Source organism: Sapajus apella, unplaced genomic scaffold (genome assembly GCF_009761245.1).
Source record: "Sapajus apella isolate SASKATOON/1434 unplaced genomic scaffold, GSC_monkey_1.0 scaffold38, whole genome shotgun sequence".
NCBI lineage: Eukaryota > Metazoa > Chordata > Mammalia > Primates > Cebidae > Sapajus > Sapajus apella.
Window position 1 is genome coordinate 3829426 of NW_022436978.1, and position 22989 is coordinate 3852414.

General features: G+C 35.4%; 1 protein-coding gene across 1 annotated transcript in view; it reads right to left on the reverse strand.

Annotated features, from left to right (window-relative positions):
* TOPAZ1 (testis and ovary specific PAZ domain containing 1) overlaps positions 1 to 22989 on the reverse strand; it is a 91901-nt gene that overhangs the window by 14737 nt on the left and 54175 nt on the right. Inside the window, exons 13-16 of the mRNA XM_032298096.1 lie at positions 12340 to 12406; positions 10648 to 10822; positions 9566 to 9666; positions 6421 to 6586 (exon numbers count right to left, since the gene is read on the reverse strand). Coding sequence (XP_032153987.1) covers positions 6421 to 6586; positions 9566 to 9666; positions 10648 to 10822; positions 12340 to 12406 — 509 coding nt within the window. The remainder of the gene's footprint in view (positions 1 to 6420; positions 6587 to 9565; positions 9667 to 10647; positions 10823 to 12339; positions 12407 to 22989) is intronic.

The window sequence follows — 22989 nt, forward strand, 5'->3', positions numbered from 1 at the left end:
TCTCAAACTCCTGACCTCAAGTGATCTGCCCGCCTTGGCCTCCCAAAGTGCTGGGATTATAGGCATGAGCCACCAAGCCCAGCCAAGTTATACATTTAATATAATCCCAATCAAATTTCCTACAGAACTGGATTAAAACTAGATTCAGTAATTCTGAAATACATTCAAAGAATAAACACTTGAGAATAGCAAAGAATAATTTAGAAGAAGAGTGAACGTGGTCTTGCCTAAATAGACAGATATCACATATTCTAGGATTATATTAAATGAAAAGAGCATCGAAACACAGAAGCACAGAGATTCTTAGGAGAAAGGTGCAGACACAGACCCGACAGAATCAAGATTCTAATATATGATAAAAATGGCATTTCAAGAGCCGGGCGCGGTGGCTCACGCCTATAATCTCAGCACTTTGGGAGGCTGAGGCGGGTGGATCACGAGGTCAAGAGATGGAGACCATCCTGGTCAACATGGTGAAACCCTGTCTCTACTAAAAATACAAAAATTAGCTGGGCATGGTGGCGCACGTCTGTAGTCCCAGCTACTCAGGAGGCTGAGGCAGGAGAATTGCTTGAACCCAGGAGGCGGAGGTTGCAGTGAGCCGAGATCGCGCCATTGCACTCCAGCCTGGGCAACAAGAGCAAAACTCTGTCTCAAAAAAAAAAAAAAAAAAAAAAAAAAGGCATTTCAAGTAAGTGATTAAAAGATGAAATGCAAAAAAATTTGGGGGAAATGAATAAAATTAAGTTCCTATCTCATACCAAAACAAACTAACAAGAAATGAAAAAATTGAAAGAACATATAGATGAATCTGTAACTTTGAGATGATTAAGGACTGCCTAAAAGTATGATACAAAACCAATTATTAAATATTTAAAAAGCAGTTTATATTAAGTAGAAAAAATGTCACTGGGCAAAAGAAAACAAAAATGCAAAAAACATCATAAAAAGTTAAAGAAAAATGAAAAGGTAGGAAAAATGTTTGTAAGTACCCAAGAGATCAAGGACTAGTATCTTTAATATGTAAAGCTACTGCAATATAAAAGGGACATTATTGTACAATATGATATTTCCTAAGTGTGATATACACATCACTGATGGTACCTGAAAATTTTAGGTGTTACATTATAATTTTAATAATTTAACTGTATATTTACAAATTATAAAGATCACATTAAATATGAAAATCACAGTGAATCTGTGATTTCACAAATATTTGGATGAGGCCAAGTTGCTTGATCTACTTAAAAAAAAAAAAAAAAAGTTTTTTTTTTTTTTTTTGAGACAGGGTCTCACTCTGTTGCCCAGGCTGGAGTGCAGTGGCGTGATCACTGCTCACTGCAGACTTGATCTCTGGGGCTCCCAGAGATCTCTGGGGCTCCCTCCCACCTCAGCCTCCTGAGTAGCTGAGACTGTGCCACTACACCTGACTAATAAAAAATTTTTTTTTTGGAGAAGAGTCTTGCTCTGTTGCTGGGTGCCAGGCTGGAGTGCAGTGGTGTGGTCTTGGCTGACTGCAACCTCCATCTCCCAGGTTCAAGCAATTCTCCTGCCTCAGCCTCTCGAGTAGCTGGGACTATAGGCATGTGCCCCCACACCCAGCTAATTTTTGTATTTTAGTAGAGACAAGGTTTCACTATGTTGCCCAGGCTGGTCTCCTGAGCCCAAGTGATCCAACTGCCTTGGCCTCCCAAAGTGCTGGGATTACAGGCATGAACCACTGTGCCTGGCATTAAATATTTATTTTTAAAATATAAATGTTTACTATAAAAAATTCAAGCAAAACAGAAAAGTACAAAGAAGTATTTTAGAAATAACTGAAAATTCCATGACTGTAAATGATTAGGATTCACATCTGGTAAAAATTATTCGAGAAAGAGGTGTCAATGATTTAAGTAGTAGGTCTTGATGAGTAGATATAAGTGGAACTGTGGTATTAAATCAGAGACTGAAGATGGCCTGGCCTAACACAGCTTTGTGCTGGGGAGATCCATCCACTGATTGAAAATGATGACAACACATTTTTTTCTTAAATATTAACATTGTTTACAGCTTATCTTAGTACTGTAATCACAGGCACTGGTTCACATGTGTGAGCTAATCTTTATGCTAAATTTCATATATAAACAAAAAAAACCACACACACTTTCAAAACCTCTATTTCCTCCTTGGAAGGTATAAAAACACATAAATGAAGAACATCCATCCATCCATCCATCTACTCACCTCAACTAATATTTACTAAAACAATAAAAATGGTAGTATTTGTAACAGTGGTTAATAAATGCAGGGGAGTGACTTGAATGAGTACGGTTTAAGAACACAGGTAAGGAATGAGAAAATGTCACTGTGAGAGTGCTGTAGGGCAGTGGCCCTCAAAGTGAGTTCACCAGATCAGCAGCATCAACAATGTTTCAAAACTTCACAGACTTGCAAATTTTTAGGACCCACCCCAGACTTAATGGATCAAAAAATCAGAAAATCTGGAGATGGGCCCAGTAATAAGCCTTTTAACAAGCCCTTTAGGAAATTCTGATGGTCAAGCTTGAGAACCACTGTCTTAGATTTACCAAAACAAGCTCAGTATCACCATTTTGCTCAGGAAGCTGACTATCTTAGGTCTGGATCTATTTGTGTAGTTTGTGCTTCTGCTCTAGTTGCAATTTTATGAAGTCTATTTAGAGGAGAAACTAGGAAAGTAATAGTACTGGTGTAGTAATTAAAAATATGGACTTTGCAATCAGACAGACCTGGATTGGAATTCCTGGTCTACACTTATTTGTTGTGTGATGTTCTCTGAACCTCAGCATCCTCATCTTGGGATACCATTACCCACGTTATGGAGTTAGTATTGATTAGACAAGATAACAGAAGTAATACATTTAGCACAATGCTTGGTAGACAGTGAATACTCACATTCTTATAAAACCAATAATGAAGAGAAATGTTAAATTCAGAAAACAGACCAAGAACATAAACCGGCAATTCACAAAAAAATAAGGTATAGATGGGCAAAACATTTCTTTAATAATTAAATGCAAAGTAAAGCTGTGAATATAACTTTTGTCCTATTAAATTAGCAAGAGAGATAAGAAAAATAATAATACTCATTGTTGGCAAGGACATTTCATAAGCTGCATCTTCATACACTGTTAAGAAGACTGTAATTACTATAACCTAACTGAAGGTGTAGAGGACTTTTATATGCTATTCAGAGAAGAAACCTGGAATGGAATGTACTAAATAGGTAGATTAGGGTTTGCATAACCTGGAATGTACCAGTCTGCCTGTCTGATAACCAAAAACCATAATAACAGGCACTAACATCCGGAATTAACAACTAACACCTGCACCTGTGATCCCTAAAGGACATGTTTGTATAGAAACTATATCTAAACGCAATAGCTCTCTAGTAATTTCTCATAAAGGAGAGACTTTCTAATAAACCTGAAATAACACCTGCAAATCTGAATAGCAATAAGGGCAAATTTGCTGACATTTACCAAAAAGCTTTAAAATGCCTTTACCCTTTAACACAGCAATTGCATCAGAATTTATCCTTAAGGAAAGTAAGATTTAGCAGTGATGTTTAGCACGGATTATTGTTTATAAGTAAAATCTAAAAACAAGCCAGTTCAGTAAAAGTGGATTCACGGATCAAAAGATGGATCTATCCAACTGTCTGTTTATAAGATAGAAAACCATGCAGCCCATTAAGTGATGCTGTAGAAGAAATTTTCATTGAAAGGCTACTGCCTGAAAAAAAATGCACAGTATAAAAGAGTCTATATAACAACATTAAAGTGGATAATAGCAATTTCTGGGTGACCAAATGATATGGGATTTTTATCATGAGTTTTGCTTATCCACCTTTTCATATTTATTAATATGAATTATTTATATAAAGGCAATAAGTTATTTCAAAATTCAAAGGCAGTTTCTCAATAAATGGCATAATTTTTTTTTACAAAATTTGTATTACAGAGAGCTAAGATACTTATTTTTCAGCCTCTGAACAAAGATTATAAAATGATGGTTTTAAGACTTTTTAGGTTGGTATGGGAGAAGGCATGGTAGGAATCTGTTGCTCATTTGCAGTATAAAAAGCACTAGTGCTGAGAAAGAGTGAAATGTCAAAGTGAAATGCCAAAACAATAGACTTCTTGCCATAAAGTCTGCCGCCCACCAAACCAAAAAATGTGTGAGATATTCTGCATTTCTCAAACTCGAGTAATGCATATAACCCCATCTTTTACAAATTCAGTAGGTAATAAAGACATATTTTTAAAAAGATAAAATATATGCAAAAAGTTAATTGGTTGCCCTGTCCTCCAAGCACTCAATTTCTCCTCCCACAGGCAGGGGCAGCCATTATTACTAGTTTCTTGTGCATCCTTCTAAAAATATTTTAAGGGACATAAGCAAATATGTATTTATCCATTGTATTATTTTTATTCAAATGGTAGCAACTGCTCTGTACATTCCTTTTTTCTTTTTTTGCTTTGCAAAAGATCTTGGAGATCATTCCAAATGAACACCTACAGATCTGCCTCATTCTACTTTATCATTTGGCTATAACACAGTTCAACTGGTATGAGGATTTAAGCTACATGGAATCCTCTGTTACCATTGTTGGTGTAACAAAAGATTCCAGATAATTTAATATGCATACCTTTGTATACAGGTATAAATGTATATGCGGTATAAATTCCTAGAAATGGAATTAGTAAATGAAAAAAAATGCATTTTAAACTTCTTACATTTATTTTGCCAAAAAGCTCCTACAGACAACCTCTGTGAATGTCTATTTCTTTATACCCTCATGAAAAGCATATCACCAAACTTTGATCTTTGATAGTCTAATGGGTTCAAAAGCGATATTTGTAATTGTAATGTACATTTCTCTTATTACAACTGATTATTAATCTCACTTATTATCAGTGAGATTGAGCCATTTGTATTTCCTTTCTTGGGAATGGCCTGTTCGCTACAGAACCCTTTAAGAATTAAAAAATTCCAGGAACAATGGAGCATACTTCTGTGGGCTCTTCTTTTGTAGAAATAAAATTTTACTTATGAAAATTACTTTTAGTTGAAACTGTCACTGCAAAAAAAGAATTGATAGAAGTTTAAAGTTAGTCTAAAAATGGCAACACTGAAATGTAAAACAAAATCTCCACAGATCACTCCATATCCCTCCTAAAACTCCCCCAGTTTCTAGTTTGAGAAAGACTGGTTTTGCCACAAACTTTTAGGCAGGTGGTTCCTATTGTAAGGTGACCGAAGCTCATTTTTATCTACTATTTTCCCCTTCCCATTTCCTGCTACATCGCTTCTTTCCTCACAGAGCTTGTGAGCTCTGGCTTATATTTCACTAATTTATATTTTTGTATTTTGACACTCTTCCCACTTAGGGAACCTCACTCATCATGTTTAAGTTGAAGAATACCTCTACAAACAAGCTTTTGAATAAAGCCTACTCACAACCTCTGTATTAAACCCTCAGCACTGAACACATACAAGGTGTTTTACACACATATATTTCCCATATATGAATCACATGTTCATATATGTGCCTATATGTGAATTACATGTATTCATTATGTGCTAGCACGTGTGTTAGTGTGTTTTAAAGTTCTCCATTTGCTTTATTTATTGATTCTATCTTCCCACCTAAACTCTTGTTATCCTTGAAGTTTCTTCATTCTTATCCCACTTTATCAAATAAAATCTGCCTGATGGTCCAAATAGCCAGAGCTATCATTAGCTTCATTAGTGTCATAACACTATTGTGCTCTTTTATTTTTCTCATACCAAACTAACCTTATTTGTTCCTGCTGGCTTAATGTCATTGTAATTTCTGCTTAGAAAAATTGCCTTACCAAGGAAAGTAAGCTCTACTCATCTTGGTTTGAAGTCACGTTTGCCTATATGTGTGAAGACAGAGTTTATGCATACTACAATCAGGATTTCTGTTTTACATAGCTGCTGAAGCCTGAGCTCCGAAGCTGGAGTGTCTGGGTTTGAGTCTGGCCTCCATTCCTTACTTGTTATGTCATTTTGGGCAAGTTGGTCAGTATGTTTGGCAACATTTTCTTATCAATAAAATGGGGATTTTAATAGTTCCAAACTCAGTGTTCTATGAAGATTAATTGGGATAATTCAGGGCAAGCAGTTAGTATGGTGCCCAGGCCATAGAAAGAACTAGTTTCTAAATCAACAAAGGCTCAATAATTTCTTCTTTATTAAGGCTAAGTTAACTTTTCTCTTTCAGTTTACATAACAACCTTTCCTACCCCATATCTTCACTAGGGTTTAGACTAAGCTATTAACCAACGTTCAATAACAAACTAATTACACAGACAAAAATGCATAACAAGTTTAACAAATTATTTTATGCTTGCATATATCAGAACTTACCCCTCATTACCCAAATGGCACCATTTAGGCTTCCACTTTTTAGAAAAATTTCTGCTGCAACATTCACAATCTGACATCTTGATGCTAACATCTCAGGCCCTATAAGTCCTTTTAAACTTGTAAAGTGTATTTTTAATTCATATAGTTTATCTAAGACCTTCCTTCCCTAGAATAAAAATAAAGAATGCTAATTGGGTATCAATCAATTATAGATACACAAAGCCATTGATAATTATTCACAAGCCAATTATCCAGTTTGAATCATCATCCTAGACTGCTGAACTGCTCCGAGACTCTTTCCTTAAGCCCCTTACTGTTCACAGATGAAAGGGAAAGAGGAACAAGCAAGGTTCTCCCTCATATTAACCACCCTTCCCACCAATATCACAAGACCCCCTTTATCAGCAGCCTTCTTTTTGTTTTATACACTGTACTTCTCCTTAAGATTTCATTTGACAAAAGGATTCCATTTAACATTAGAAAACTACTGATTATACGTTTTTGCTTCTCTTCTGTTGGTCAATCTGGGATCTAGGAGGGAGACACAATAAAAATGAAAATAATTTGTTATCAAATTTAGACACACTCAGGAGGAGGCTCAAATAGGATGATCACTAGATCCCAGAAGTTTGAGACCAGCCTGGGCAGTGTGGTAAAACCCCTGCCCTACCTTCCAAAAAATTTAGAAAAAGAATGATAGTGAAAAATAAAATACAATTGTTAGCTAAAATTATTAACTGAGTAGATTAATTATTTCATGTATTCTACATGAAAATTACCTTTGGTTTAGACATCAGAAATTGGACATAAATAATTATTTTATACCATGAGTCAGCAAGCTTTTCCTGTAAATGGCCAGATAGTAAATAGTTTAGGCTTTGCAGGCCACATTTAGTCTGTTGTACACTCTTTTTGATTGTTGTTTTTTAAATTTATAACTCTTCTAAAACGTAAAAAAATTCTTAGCTTGAGGGCTGTATAAAAACAGGCTTTGGGTAAATTCTGGCCCATGGGCCTTAGTGTATAGACCCTTGTTTTATATCCTATACTATTTGAATCAAATGCTTATTACGATGTGAAGGTACTTTCAAGGTGACCGTATAAATGAGTGCATTTTTAAAGGGATATGTTTAGTTCAATTTCAATGATTTTACTTTTATATTAAAAAAGGAATAGGTTTCATTAAAAAATTCATACTAAGGTGATAAAATACTTTTCTAAATAAATTGGTTAAAATTTTAATTAAAATAGATACAATTCACCAATCTACTGTCTTAAGAAATAATAACCAAATAAAATTTAAAAATACTCTAAAATTTCAGCAAAATCAGTCTTCCTTTTTTTTTTTTTTTTTAACTTGAGATGGAGTCTCACTCTGTCACCCAGGCTGAAGTGCAGTGGTGCGATCTCTGCCTCCCAGGTTCAAACAATTCTCCTGCCTCAGCCTCCCAAGTAGCTGGGATTATAGGCATGCAACACCATGCCCAGCTAATTTTTGTATGTTTTAGTAGAGATGAGGTTTCATGTTGGCCAAGCTGGTCTTGAACTCCTGACCTCAAGTGATCTGCCCACCTCGGCCTCCCAAAATGCTGGGATTACAGGCATGAGCCACCACTCCTGGCCCAGTCTGAGTTTTTATAAAGGATCTTCTTGTTAGGTAGTCCTTAAATTCCCAAGCATTAAACAGTCAGGATATTAATGCTATGACCAACCTTAAGCTCGACTGTGAGAGCAGACACAAGGTACACCTTGCCCACTTCAGGCCCACCACACAATAAAAACAAAGCCTCCTGGAGACTTTTGAGCCTGGAGGCTTTCTATTTAACCATTCTAGGTTAAAAAAAATTTTTTTTTAATTCATGAATTTTGTAGGTATACAGGTGACCATGTACTTAAATGTTATTGAACATATTCAATTGTGAAATAACCTCTTTATAAAAGTAGCAAGTAACAAAAGATATACTTTAATAGTTAAATCCATAGTGACTACAATCTCTACTCCACTCTCTATATAACTCCATCCCTGAGCACTTCCTCCCTATTTTGGATTTCCCTGTCCTCTACTTGAACTCTATTGAGTCTATAACTCCACCTGCCACCTCAGGAGTATCTAAAGAATGGTAATACAATATGGTCTTGAGTCACTAAACCACCTCTAACTATGGTAAGCTAAGCCTCAGAGACATCAAGTTATATTGTATATAGTGTTCCGGGGTATTCTAAGAGGTGATTTTTAAGAAGTTCTGTTAATTGTGAGTATTCTGAGTTCATCTTAAGAAATGTGTCTTAGCTGGGTGCAGTGGCTCACAACTGTAATCCCAGCACTTTGGGAGGCTGAGGCAGGTGGATCACCTGAAGTCGGGAGTTTGAGACCAGCCTGACCAACATGGAGAAACCCTGTCTCTACTAAAAATACAAAATTAGCTGGGTGTGGTGGTGCATGCCTGTAACCCCAGCTACTTGGGAGGCTGAGGCAGGAGAATTGCTTGGACCCGGGAGGCAGAGGTTGTGGTGAGCCAAGATTGCACCTTACACTCTAGCCTGGGCAGCAAGAGTGAAACTCCATCACAAAGGAAAAAAAAGAAATGTATCTTGAACTCTTCTAAAATTACAATATAACTGATACTCATGTGTTGGCAAAATAATATGAGTTGAAAGTTACTTCAAATAAATATGACATTTAGCATGGGTTCTTAATCCATTTATGTCTAATGTTAAGCTTGTGGGAGTTATTTACATCCTACTGCTCCAGGTCATCACCAAGGTCTGATTTTTTCCACAAAAAAATTTGCAACTTCCGGCATACATGGGTTAAGTGTTCTCTATACTGAGATTTTATTTATTTTTATAATAACAACTATTTTTAAAGACAGGAATCTGTCCATGCTGCCCAGGTTGGTCTTGAACTCAGCTTCCTGAGTAGCTGGAACTAGAGGTACACGCCACTGCATCCAGTTTGAGATTTTAAATAGTAGTCATTTGCTTAATATACCATCTAATAAAGCACTCACTAGTCTGGGTCCCATTTTATCAATTGTAATAATTATTAGCAAGCTCCTAATTTGCAGGGTTAACTTACATTCTGTTCATAATTTTAAAGCTAATACTCTTTATACCAAGCTAAGACAAAAACTCCATGAAGTACCTTGGACCACTGCAACAGCTTGTGATAGAAGTACAAAGCACTGATTCCGATTCTTCCCAGCACACTTTTATCTACTTTACTGTTTTGTGGATCTTTGCTAACTGAAACAAAAAGCAGGCATATAAAAGAAAATAAAGTAGTCACTTAAAATGATGGAAGAGGCAAACTAATACAGAATTATTGATACTACCACAAATACCAGGTGTTGGCAAACTGTGCCCTGTTTTTGTATAGCCTATGAGCCAACCATGGTTTTCCTGTTTTCAAAGCATCGTTTAAAAACAAAATAAACCAATGTGATAGAGATCACATGCGCACGTGTTCAAAGCCTAAAATATTTACTATATGGCTTTTTACGGAAAAAGTTTGCCAACCCCTGATAAAGTCTACAGTAGTAAAGAACTCAGGTCAAAAACAAAACAAATTCAAAACTATATAAATTCTGTTTACTTGTAATAGTAAAGAGAGTAACAACTTAAATAATTCAAAAATTCAGGTGCTCCAGTATAATTTGCTAGCAATAGTTTTACCAATTTGAGTGAAAAGAAAAATAAGAATATAAAACATCTGATACTAAAACACCAATTCCTCACCTTTTATCATTATAATCTAACTTAATAAATAGACGGAAAACTTCAGAAACAGAAGGAAGAGTATCTGAAACCTGCATTAATTTATTCACAACCTGGAAAATATTAAAGAGTTTTACATTCTTGTTAAGAACACTGCCACTGGCCAAGCTGTGCCTTATGTCTACAATACCAGTGCTCTGAGAGGCTTAGGTGGAAGGATCCCTTAAGTGCAAGAGTTTGAGACTAGCCTGGGCAATGAAGCAAGACCCTGTCTCTACAAAGAATAAAAAAATTAGCTGTGTATAGTGACATGTGCTTGTAGTCCCAGCTCCTTGGGAGGCTGAGGCAGTAGAATTTCTTGAGCCCAGGAGTTTGGGGCTGCATGAGCTATGACTGCACCCCTGTACTCCAGCCTGGGTAAGAGAGGAAGACCCTGTCTCTAAAAAACAAAAAAGAACACCACATCATCCTCATACACAATATATATTCAGGCCAAAAGTTACATTTTACCTGTTTCAGCAAATTCACAAAAAGGAACATCTGGTCTTTCTTCTTCATAGTTTTTTGTAAGTGTTTTAGCAATGCAAGCACAAAATGTCTCAAAATCCGCAAATTTTTCACAGCCCATTTTTACATTTAGGTACAATTTTCCCAATCTGGTCCAGTCACCTCTTTCTTTACAATGCTATAAAAATTATTAAAAACAAAACAAAAAAGAAAAAAAAAGGAATGAAAACTATGTCATTTATGCAAACATGATTTTAGGGTCAAGCACGTTTATGCATTAGATATACATAAATTAGTAAGACAAAATTTGCAGATCTTACAAACTTACTGACAAGCACCACATCAATAATATACTATTGTAACTTTGCTTTTCTGGCTATAGTAAAGCCTCTATAAATTCCAAATAGCAATGCACATTTGTTTTGATTATCCAGGTCTTAAAGTGTTTAACTATATATTCACCCCCAAACCTGAACTTGACAGTGGAGATGGATTTTATGGAAAACAGATGATAAGCAGCATGATTTGAGCTATCTCCAGGGCAATGTATTATTTTACCACTTTTAGAAATTGCATTTTAATGTTATGTAGGCCCAAATTATAAATGGCCAAATATCATTTCGGACATTACATTCTACAAAAGTGGCTACAAAGTAAATTTCAGTAAACTTACTATCTTTCTATAATTTCTGTTAAAAACTGAAAAAGTTTTTCATACCAACAAAAAAGTAGTCTAAAGGATATAAAAGTTCTAATTAAAACCAAAGCAACAATTACTACATAAATATAAAAATGATATTAAATTTAAAAGTAATAGTCATCCTTAAGGTGCTCATTTCTTATACTCTAAATGGTTGGAGAGTTCTGTGTGATCTGGGCTTTATTCCACCATTTCATGTACTGTAGCCATCCATGACAAGTACCTCAGCTTTCTTGTGAACTGAGTGAGTCTGCCCACCCTCAAGAATTAAAGGCTATTCACATGTACCCCAAAACCTAAAAAGCAATAAAATAAATAAATGGGGAAAAAAAAAAAGAATTAAAGGCTAAGTTTAGAATTTTTTTTTTTTTTTTTTTTGAGACGGAGTTTCACTCTTGTTACCCAGGCTGGAGTGCAATGGCGCGATCTCGGCTCACCACAACCTCCGTCTCCTGGGTTCAGGCAATTCTCCCGCCTCAGCCTCCTGAGTAGCTGGCATTACAGACACGTGCCACCATGCCCAGCTAATTTTTTGTATTTTTAGTAGAGATGGGGTTTCACCATGTTGACCAGGATGGTCTCGATCTCTTGACCTCGTGATCCACCTGCCTCGGCCTCCCAAAGTGCTGGGATTACAGGCTTGAGCCACCGCGCCCGGCTAGAATTATTATTTTACTGTAATGTAAGTTAATTTTGAAACTGAACAATTATTTTTAGAATTATTTTTAAAACAGTCTACAACTCTAGAAATTAAAATGTTTGCATTTCAAAATATTAACTTGTAAGAAAAATAAAACTTCCTTTTCTTGAGCATTTTCTCTGTATAACAGCCACATTTCTAAAACTTTTCATAAAATGGAGTTATTATTCCAAACTTTTTGGTTGCTATTGATTTTCAGAGATCCCATTTATGTATTTAAAATAATAAATGTCTTTTTTTTCTTTTCTCCTAGACAGAATTGTGGTTCAGAAGGATAAAATAATAAATGTCATACCTCTAATTTATTCAAGGCCGAATCTAAATCACACTTCCAATTCTTTTTAAATTGCCTCATCTGTAACCTTTAACAACAGAAAAGGGTTAATTGTACTATATTCACCCCTTAAAAGTCACTGTCACTTCTAATTAATCTTTTCTATAGTTTATACCTAAGAAACCAGACGAAAAAGAACGAATGTATATAATATGCTATAAACATTCTTCAGAACTTAAAAAAAAAAAGGCAGCGATATAGATACCTACTTTATACTATTTCCTCCCCAAAACAGTAAGAAGGAAAAAGTAAATTCCACATGAAATCATATCTTCAGCCTAACTTGAAAAGAGAAGATACCAAAACTTCAAAATAACTGTGACTAAAAGGAGAAAAAAAAAAGACCAAACATGATCTCTATTGCTCCTACCCTACCCTTACTGCTTCATGGGATTTGTGGCAAGCAAAGACAGACCAAAACAAAAACAGAGCAAGTAAACACACAAAACCTGACGGGGCGAACTGAAGAGGAAACTACCAGAAAGATCTAACATTGATTTAAAAATACTGACACAAAGACTAAGTCCACATTAAATCTGAAAATGCTAAAAAACAGAAAGCATCTGGGTAGATCAGAACACAGACCACAAGGAATGTCTTAAAAGTCTGAGTGATTTAAAGGAAGTAATTTTTGAAATGCATAGTTTTTCGAAAAGAAAAAAAGACAAAAATGAAATAAACACCCTTTGGCAATTAGAAAGAAAAGAAAAAAAAGGCAGGAGTAAGAAGGTACCACTGAACTAGGAGTATTATGTAATACCCAACTATGAGTTCATCAATTTTGGCAATTTATCTAGAGCATTAAGAAGGAAGGACATACTATCACATTTGGGATTAAGAAAAAAAATGAAAAACAATGTTCTAATTCCTTTTACAAAGCAAGTATAACTGATATTTAAACTAGATAGACAGGCTGTGTGAGGTAGCTCACACCAGAAATCTCAGCACTCTGGAAGGCGGAGGTGGGCAGATCCCTTGAGCCCAGTAGTTTGAGACCAGCCTGGTCAATATGGGGAATCCTACCTCTGCAAAACTTAGCCGGGCATGGTGGTGTGCACCCGTAGTATCAGCTACCTGGGAGACTGAGGTGGGAGGATTACCTCAGCCCAGGAGGTCTGGCCTGCAGTGAGCTATAACTGCACCACTGTACTCCAGCCTGGGAAACAGAGCAGGATCCTGCCTCAATCAATCAACAAACAAAAAACAATAGCTTTTATAAATACAAAAAACAATACATAAAATGATAGAGAAAACCTCATTTACAATAGCACCCAAAATATTAAGTACTTACACAAGGAAAATTATCAAACACTCCTGAAAGATACATTACTACTACATGGAGTTAGGAAGTTGACACTAAGTATATGGAAAAACATACATGCAAGAAGATCCAGGAAAACATTGAAAAACTATGAAAAAGAATTATCCCTACCAAATATTAAAATATACTATTAAAACTTCTATAGTTACTAAAGTGTGGTTCCAGTGCAGGAGTAGGCAAACAGTCCAATGGAATAAAATACAAAGTTGAGAAGCAGACACCATCATATACGGAATTTAGAATATGATAAAGGTGGCATCTCAAATAACTGGAGGTAAAGATGGACACTTTAATACATGTTGTTGGGAAAGGTGGATAATCATTAGAAAAAGCTATAACTGGATCCATATCATACAACATACCTAAGAGAAAAACTCCATGTAGATTAAAAACCTAACTGTAAAAATGAAATCATACAAATAGCAGAGGAAAACATGTGCCAGTTTGCCTAAAACATTCATGTAGAGAAATGATGACCCCAAATCCACATGCAATAAGACATAACCTTGACTCAAAACTGAGAAAAAAGATTGAAATATAAGATTGCATAAAAATAAAACCTTTTGCATGGTAAAAAGCACCAGAAGGTCAAAAGACAACTGATAAACTGGAAGAAAAACTGCAATATTTACTACAAAAGCCTCATACCTGTAATATGTTAAGAACTCTAAAATTTAAGGACTAAAGAACAAAAACCTAATAGAAAGAGGGGAAAAAGAGCAAACAGTTCATACAAAACATGTAAAAATAGTCCTCAAGTATATGAACAGAAAATGCTCAAATTTGTTCATGAGAGAAATGCAAACTAAAAGACCATTTGTCACCTAATAGATTAGCAAACACTAAAAAGTATTATAATACATTATGTTAGAAAGCTGGGCTGAAATAGGCAGTCTCATATTTCTGATGGGAACACAAATGGGTACAACTGTTCTGGAGGGAAATTTGGCAATACCTAACAAAAGTTATATATACTTACCTTTAAGTTATAAACTTATCTTTAAAAATTGTTGATTTTTAAATAAGCTCACAGGAATTTCCAAAAATAGTATATAATGTCCTGTGTACTCTTCACCCAGCTTTTTCTAATAGTGACATCTTATATACTACCAGGAAACTGACATTGATACAATATTGTTTACTACAGGCCTTATTCGGTTTTTGCCAATTTTTACATTTATTTGTGTGTGCGTGTATGTAACCACAACTGTTCCATTTCCACAAAGGAATTTTCTCATGGTACCCTTTTATACTCATCCCCTCTCCACTGTCCCTGTCCCCTGGCAACCACTAATCAGTTCTCCACTTCTTAGTTTTGTCATTTCGGGGATATTACATAAATGAAATGCATGTATCGTGCAGCATGTAGCCTTTTGAGATTCACTTTTAAAATTCAACATAATTCCCTTGAGATCAATACAATCTGTTGCACATTTCAATAGTTTCTCCCTCTTTTTCCTGAATAGTATTCCATGGTATGTACCACAGTTTAACTATAACTATTCATTCACCTATTGAAGGATATGAGAGTTTCTTTCCAGTTTCTGGTTATTACAATTTAAAGCTGCTAAGAACATTTATGTATAAGTTTTGATGTGATCATAAGTTTTCATTTCTCTAGGATAAATGCCCAGGAGTTCAATAGCTGTTTTTGGTATGTGCATGTTTAGTTTGTAGAGAAACTGTTGAACTGCTTTTTGGAGTGGCTGTATCATTTTATATTCTCACCAACAGCATATGATCCAGTTTATCCATACCCTCCCCAGCATTTGGTGTTAACACCATTAAAAAAAAAATTCTGTCATTCTGATAGGTGTGTGGTGATATCTCATATGGTTTTATTTTACATTTCTCTTATGGCTAACAACGTTGAACTTATTTTCATGTGCTTAGCTGCCATCTGCACACCCTCATTGGTGAAACACGTTTATGTCTTTAGCCCGTTTTCTTTTTTTTGGAGACCTTCTCACTCTGTCACTCAGGCTGGAATGCAGTGGCATGATCTCGGTTCACTGCAACCTCCACTTCCTATGTTCATGTGATACTCCTGCCTCAGCCTCTCGTGTAGCTGGGACTAGAGGTGTGCGCCACCACGCCCAATTTTTCTATTTTTAGTAGAGTCAGGGTTTCACCATGTTGGCCAGGCTGCTTTCAAACTCCTGACCTCAAGTGATCTGCCCACCTTGGCCTCCCTAAGAGCTGGGATTATAGATGTAAGCTATGGCTGGCCCCCATTTTCTAATAGTATCATTTGTTTACTATTGAATTTTGAGACTTTTAAAATATATTCTCGGCTGGGCAAGAGAATATATTTTAAAATATATTCACAGTGGCTCATGCCTGTAATCCCAGCATTTTGGGAGGCTGAGGCAGGTGGATTATGTCAGGAGTTCAAGATCAGCCTGGCCAACATGGTAAAACCCCGTCTCTATTAAAAATACAAAAATTAGCTGGGCATGGTGGTGCATCTGTAAGTCCAGCTACTCAGGAGACTGAGACAGAAAAATTGCTTGAACTCAGGAGGTGAAGGATACAGTGAGCTGAGACTGTGCCACTGCACTCCAGCCTGGGTGACAGAGCAAGACTCCATTTTGGAAAAAAAAAAAAAAGGTATATATATATATTCACATATATGTTGTATCTAGAATTGTGTGTATATATATATACATACATGTATATTCTAGATACAACATATCTTGTGAAAATGTTTACAAATATTTTTCCCTAGTCTGTGGCTTATCAACACTTTTATTTCATAGGTTGCTTTTGGTGTCATCTTTTAGCCTTCTTCATTTAGCCCTAGGTCTCCAAATTTTCCCCTATTTTTTCCTAAAAGTTTTATAGTTTTATGTTTAAATTCATGATTCATTTTGAATTGATTTTTGTATAAGTGTCAGGTTTGGGTCAGTTTTTTTGTTTTTTTACTATGGAAGTTTAATTGTTTCTGCATCATTTGTTTAAAACTAGCTTTCTTCCATAGAAATGCTTTTTTTGTACCTTATAAAATCAATTCAACATATAGTAGTGTTGTTTATTTCTGGATTCCCTCTTTCCCTTTGATCTATATGTCTCTCCCTTCATCCAATAACAGTGTCTTAATTACTTGATTACTGTTAGTAAGTCTTAACATTAAGTAGAGTGAATTCTTTTACTTTATCCTATTTATCCTATTTTTTTTTTTTTTTTTTTTTTGAGACAGGGTCTCAATTTGTCATCCAGGCTGGAGTGCAGTGGTGCAATCACAGCTCACTGCAGCCTCTATCTCTGGGGCTCAAGTGATCCTCCGACCTCAGCCTCCTAAGTAGCAGGAACTACAGGTGTGTGCCGCCAAGCCCAGCTAATTTTTTACATTGTTTTGTAGAGATGGGGTTTTGCCACATTGTCCAGGCTGGTCTTGAATTCCTGGGCTTTAGTAATCTGCCTGCCTCGCTCTCCCAAAGTGTGATTATAGGTGTGAGCCACTACACTCAGCCTATTCTTTTCTAAAAGTTGTCTTAGCTAGTCTAGTTCTTTTATCTTTGCACATAAATTTTAGAATAAACCTTTTTATACCTACAACAAATTCTTGCCAAAGGGATTCTGATAGGAATTGAGTTAAACCAATAATTAAATTTTGGGGAACTGACACGTTTACTATGTTGAGTCTCCCAATCCATGAACATAATATGTCTCTCCATTTATTTAATCTTTTGATTTCTTTGATCAGCATTTTGTAACTTCCAACATACAAGTTTAGCATGTGGTCAGTCAGATTTCTACCTAATTTTTTTTTTAGACATTGTAGATGATATTGTTTTAAATTTTGTTTTCCCCAGTTCGTTTTCAGTATATAGAAATATGGCTGATTTTTGTGTTGATTTTTATGCTGCAACCTTGCTGCACTCGTTAGTTCTAGGAGGGTTTTCTCTTTTTGGTACATTCCTTGGCATATATGTAGAAAATGCCACCTGCAAAGATGGATAGTTTTATTTCTTCATTTCCAATCTGTACGCTAGCTATTTCCATTTCTTACCTTACACTGGCTAAGATTTATCACAGTATGTTGAATAAGAATGGTACCAGTGAACATCCTTCCCAGGATCCCAATCTTAGGAGGAAGCATCCAGTCTTTCATCTAAATACATATTTGCTGTAGGTTTCTTACAGATACTCTTTGTGAAGTTAAAGAATTTCTTCCTTTATTCATAATTTGCTGTTTTAAAAGTCATGCATGGATATTAAATTTTGTCAAATGTTCTTCTGTATTAACTGAATAATCATGTGGTTTTTCTTCTTATGCTGTAGATATGATAAATTACATTAATTTTCAAATATTGAACCATTTTTGCATTCTTGGAATAAACCCTATTTGGTCTTGTGTATAATTCTTTTTATGAATTCCTGGATTCAGTATGGTAGTATTTTACTGAGAATTTCTGCATCAAAGCTCAGGAGAGACAATACTCATTTGTAATTAATTTTCTTTCTTTCTTTTTTTTTGAGATAGACTTTCGCTGTTGTTGCCCAGGCTGGAGTGCAATGGTGTGATCTCGGCTCACTGCAACCTCTGCCTCCCGGGTTCAAGTGATTCTCCTGCTTTAGCCTACCAAGTAGCTGGGATTACAGGCATGTGCTACCATGCATGGCTAATTTTGTATTTTTAATAGAGATGTGGTTTCACCATGTTGGTCAGGCTGGTTTTAAACTCCTGACCTCAGGTGATCCACCTGCCTTGGTCTCCCAAAGTGCTGGGTGTACAGATGTAAGCCACTGTAGCCTGCCCTAATTTTCTTTTCTTTTGTGGTACTTTCTGTGTCTGGTTTTGGTATCTGGGTAACACTGGCAACAAAATAAACTGGTAAATGTTCCCTCCTTTATATTTTCTGGAAGAGATTGTGTAAATCTATGCTGATTCTTTTTTAAATGACTGGTAGAATTGTCCAATTAAACTAACTGGTCCTTGAGATGTCTTTTGGGGAAGCTTTTAAATGATGGATTAAATTTCTTCCATAGTTATAAGACTATTTAGATGATTTAGTTCATATTGCATAGATTGTGGTTTCTTGTGCTTTTTAAGGACTTGCTCCATTTCATCTATGATACCGAGTTGATATCAAGTTGTTCAAGGCAATCCCTTATGATCATTTTAATGGCTGCAGTCACTGTACTGATAACCCTGGTCTCATTTCTGGTATTGGTAATTAATGTCTGCTTTTTTTTTTTTTTTTTTTTTGGTCTTACTAGAGGGTTATCAATTTTATTTCTTTTCAAAGAAACAGCTTTTTGTTTCATTGATTTTTGTTTTCAGCTTCATTGATTCATATTCTTACCTTTATTACCTTTCTGGTGCTTGCTTTGAGTTTATTTTGCTCTTATTTTTCCTTGTTTCATGAGGTGGGAGCTTAGAATATTGTGTAAGACTTCCTCTCAGGAATGCTTTAACTGCATCCCCAAGTTGTGATATATTTTCATTTTTATTCAATTCTAACAGTTCACTTAGTTTTCTTTTGAAACTTTCTCTTCACACATGGATTATCTAGAAGTGTGTTGTTTAATTTCCAAGTGTTTGGAGATTTTCCTATTATACCCCCACTGTTGATTTCCAGTTTGATGCCATTACGTTCAAATAATGTACTCTGTATAGTTTTAATTCCTTTAAATTTTTTGAGGTTTATGATCCAGGATATAGTCTACCTTGGTGAATGTTCCATAGGTGCTTGAAAAGAATATGTATTCTTGCTGTTTTGGGGTACAGTGTTCTATAAATGTCTATTAAATCCTGTTGACTGATGGTGTTTAGTTCTATATCCTTGCTGATTTCCTAGTGTTTCTATCAACTATTGAGAGAGGGATATTGAAGTCCCCAACTATAATTATAGATTTGTCCATTTCTCCTTTCAATTTTATAATTTTGTTTCATGTATTCTGAAGCTGTTTTTTGGTGCACATATTTTCATAATTGCTATGTCTTCTTGGCATATTGATTATTATGTAGTGTCCCTCTTTGTCCCTGTAGTTTTCTTTGCTCTGAAGTCTATTTTATTTGTTATTAATATAATCACTCATGCTCCTTTTAAAACTAATATTTGAATGGTATATTGTTTCAACTACCTATATCCTTATAATCGAAGTTAATTTCTTGTAAAGGGCATATAGCCATATTTTTATGTATACTCTGCCAACTGTAATCCTTTAGTTATTGTATTTGGAACATTTACACAAACAGTATATCTTGGATATCACTCTCAATAAATTCATAGAGAAATTCTTCATTTTTTTATGGCTGCAAAGTACTTCATTGTGTGGATATACTATATTATTCATCTACTGTATTAGTATTTAGATTGTCCCTAATATTTTGCAAGTATAAACAATGCTGCAATGAATAACCTTGGGTGTGCACATTTTTGTATTGATAGAGGTATATTTTCAGGGTACATATGTAGAATTGGGATTGCTGAGTCAAAAGGTAAGTGCACTAGAGCAACAACTAAAAAAAATATACAAAGAGAGACACTCAAAAACTATAGATAATCAGAATGGAATTCTTAAAAATGTTCAAGTAATCCTCACAAGAAAATAAAAAGGGAAACAGGAGATAAACAAAAAGTAAATAATAAAGTTACAGACAATTTCAATACTTAAATGTAAATGTTTTAAAATAATCACTGAATGTTAAGAAATTTCCTAGGTTATAGGTACATATAAAATTCTCACTAATGTCCTGAATATAAAGGTTAAAATTCTTTCTACAGCCTTATATTCTGTTAAAGTCTTTCAAATGAACTGTAAATGAGCTAATTAAAAATATAATCAAAATCAAAATATAAATGTGAATTAAAATTCATTTGCCTACTTTGGAATGCCAAAGCAGGCAGATCACTTGAGCCCAGAAGTTCAAGATCAGGCTGTAAAACATATTGAAATCCTGCCTCTGAAAAAATACAAAAAAATTAGCTAGGGTATAGTGGCACGTGCCTGTAGGCTCAGAGTGTTGGGAGGTTAAGGTAGGAGAACTGCTTGAACACAAGAAGTTGAGGCTACAGTGAGCCATGAGCCATGATTGCACCACTGTACTCCAGCCTCGGTGACAGAGGGAGATCCTGCCTCAAAGATTATTTCAAAGAGTTAAAAAAATTCAAATATAGAATGCATATACTATTTTTTTTTCTTTTACTTTGAGGCTGGGTCCACATGCTCAATCATGATCTAAACTCCTTAACTATCCAGTTATTATCCCACTCTCTCAAAATACTCTCCTTCATCAAATAGGTCACCAATGTTAGTACCTCTTAAAGAATACTATATACAGTCATGCATCATTTGATGGGGACTTTTTTTTTTTTGAGACAGAGGACTTTTTTTTTTTTTTTTTTTTTTGAGACAGAGTCTTGCTCTGTAGCTCAGGCTGGAGTATGGTGGCACAATCTTGGTTCACTGCAACTTCTGCCTTCTGGGTTCAAGCGATTATCCCACCTCAGCCTCCTCAGTAGCTGGGATTACAAGCTAATTTTTGTATTTTTTATAGAGACGTGGTTTCACCATTGTTGGCCAGGCTAATTTTTGTATTTTTTGTACAGAAGAGGTTTCACCAGGTTGGCCAGGCTGGTTTTGAACTCACAACCTCAGGGGATCCATCGCCTCGGCATCCCAAAGTTCTGGGATTACAGGCATGAGCCACTGCACCCGGCTGAGGATTTGTTCTCAATGATGTGTCTTTAGGTGATTTCACCTTTGTGTGAACATCATAAGGGTGTACTTACAAAAACCTAGATGGTACAGCCCACTATTCATCTAGGCTATATAGTATAGCTTATTGTTCCTAGGCTACCAACCTGTACAGCATGTTACTCTACTGAATACTGTAGAAAACTGTAACACAAACTGTAGAAGAAGTTGTAGAACTGTAAGTTCTACAAACTTACAAATACTATATACTTAGGTTACACTCAATTTAGAAAACAGTTTTTCTTTCTTCAATATTAACCTTAACTTATTGTAACTTTACAAATTGTTTTTAAACTTTTCGACTTTTGTAATAACACCCAGCTTAAAACAAACACACTGTATATCTGTAAAAAACATGTTCTCTCTATCCTTATTCTATAAGCTTTTTTCTATTTTTAAAAATTTTTATCTTTTTTACTTTTTAAACTGTTTTGCTAAAAATGAAGACACAAATACACACATTAGCCTAGGACTACAGAGAATAATGATCATCAATATCACTGTCTTCCACCTCCACATCTTGTCTCACTGGAAGGTCTTTGGGCCAATCACACGTATAGAGGTGTCATCTCCTATGATAATAATGCCTACTTCTGGAATACCTTCTGGAGGACCTGCCTGAGTCTGTTTCACACTTAACTTTTAAAAAATATAAGTAGGAGTACACTGTAAAATAATAATAAAGTACAGTAAACACATAAACCAGTAACAGTTATCATTATCAAATATTACTTACTGTACATAGCTGTATATGCTATACTTTTATATGACTGGCAGCGCAGTAAGTTTGTTTACACGAGTATCACTACAAACATACCAGTAGCGCACTGTGCTCTGACATTACAACAGCTAAGATATCACTAGGAGACAGGAATTTTTCAGCTCCATTAACGCAATTTCTATGGGATCACCATGGTATATGGTATATGTCCATCGTTAACCAAAACATCATTATGGGGCACATAACTATAATGGTTTTGAAGTGGGAGCACAGGAAGGGGCAGAGAGTATAAAGACACAATTTTCAAAGTTATATGCTGTAAAACAGACTAAGAATATTCGTGATTGTGTTGCTTGTGTTTGAAAGCACAGTAGAGCAACTGTAGTTAACAGGAATGTACAGTGTATTTCAAACAGCCAGAAAAGAAGATCTGGAAGGTCCCTAATACAAAGAAATGATAAACGTTTGAAATGATTAATATCCCAGTTACCCTGATTTGATCATTATACATTGTATACAAGTATCATTAAAACTCATGTACTCCGTAAATATATACAATTATTATGCATCAATAAAAAAAAGTGAAAAGCTGGTTTGTTCCGGAGTCTTCCTATATACTAACAAGGTCTGCTGTCAATCATTGCCTGAAGGGTGAAGTTCAGTAGCTGTTCAGGGCACAAGATACTGCTATTCTCTTGACCCTTGATGCATATACTTTTTCTCTGTGCCAACTGCTACTGAATCTGGTGGGAGATTAATATCTGCTAGTCACGTGAGCTCTCTGCCGTAGCTGCCATTGCCCAAAATGGGAAAAGTTTTTCACATATCACTTTGGAGAAGAATGAACTCAGTGTTTGGAAGA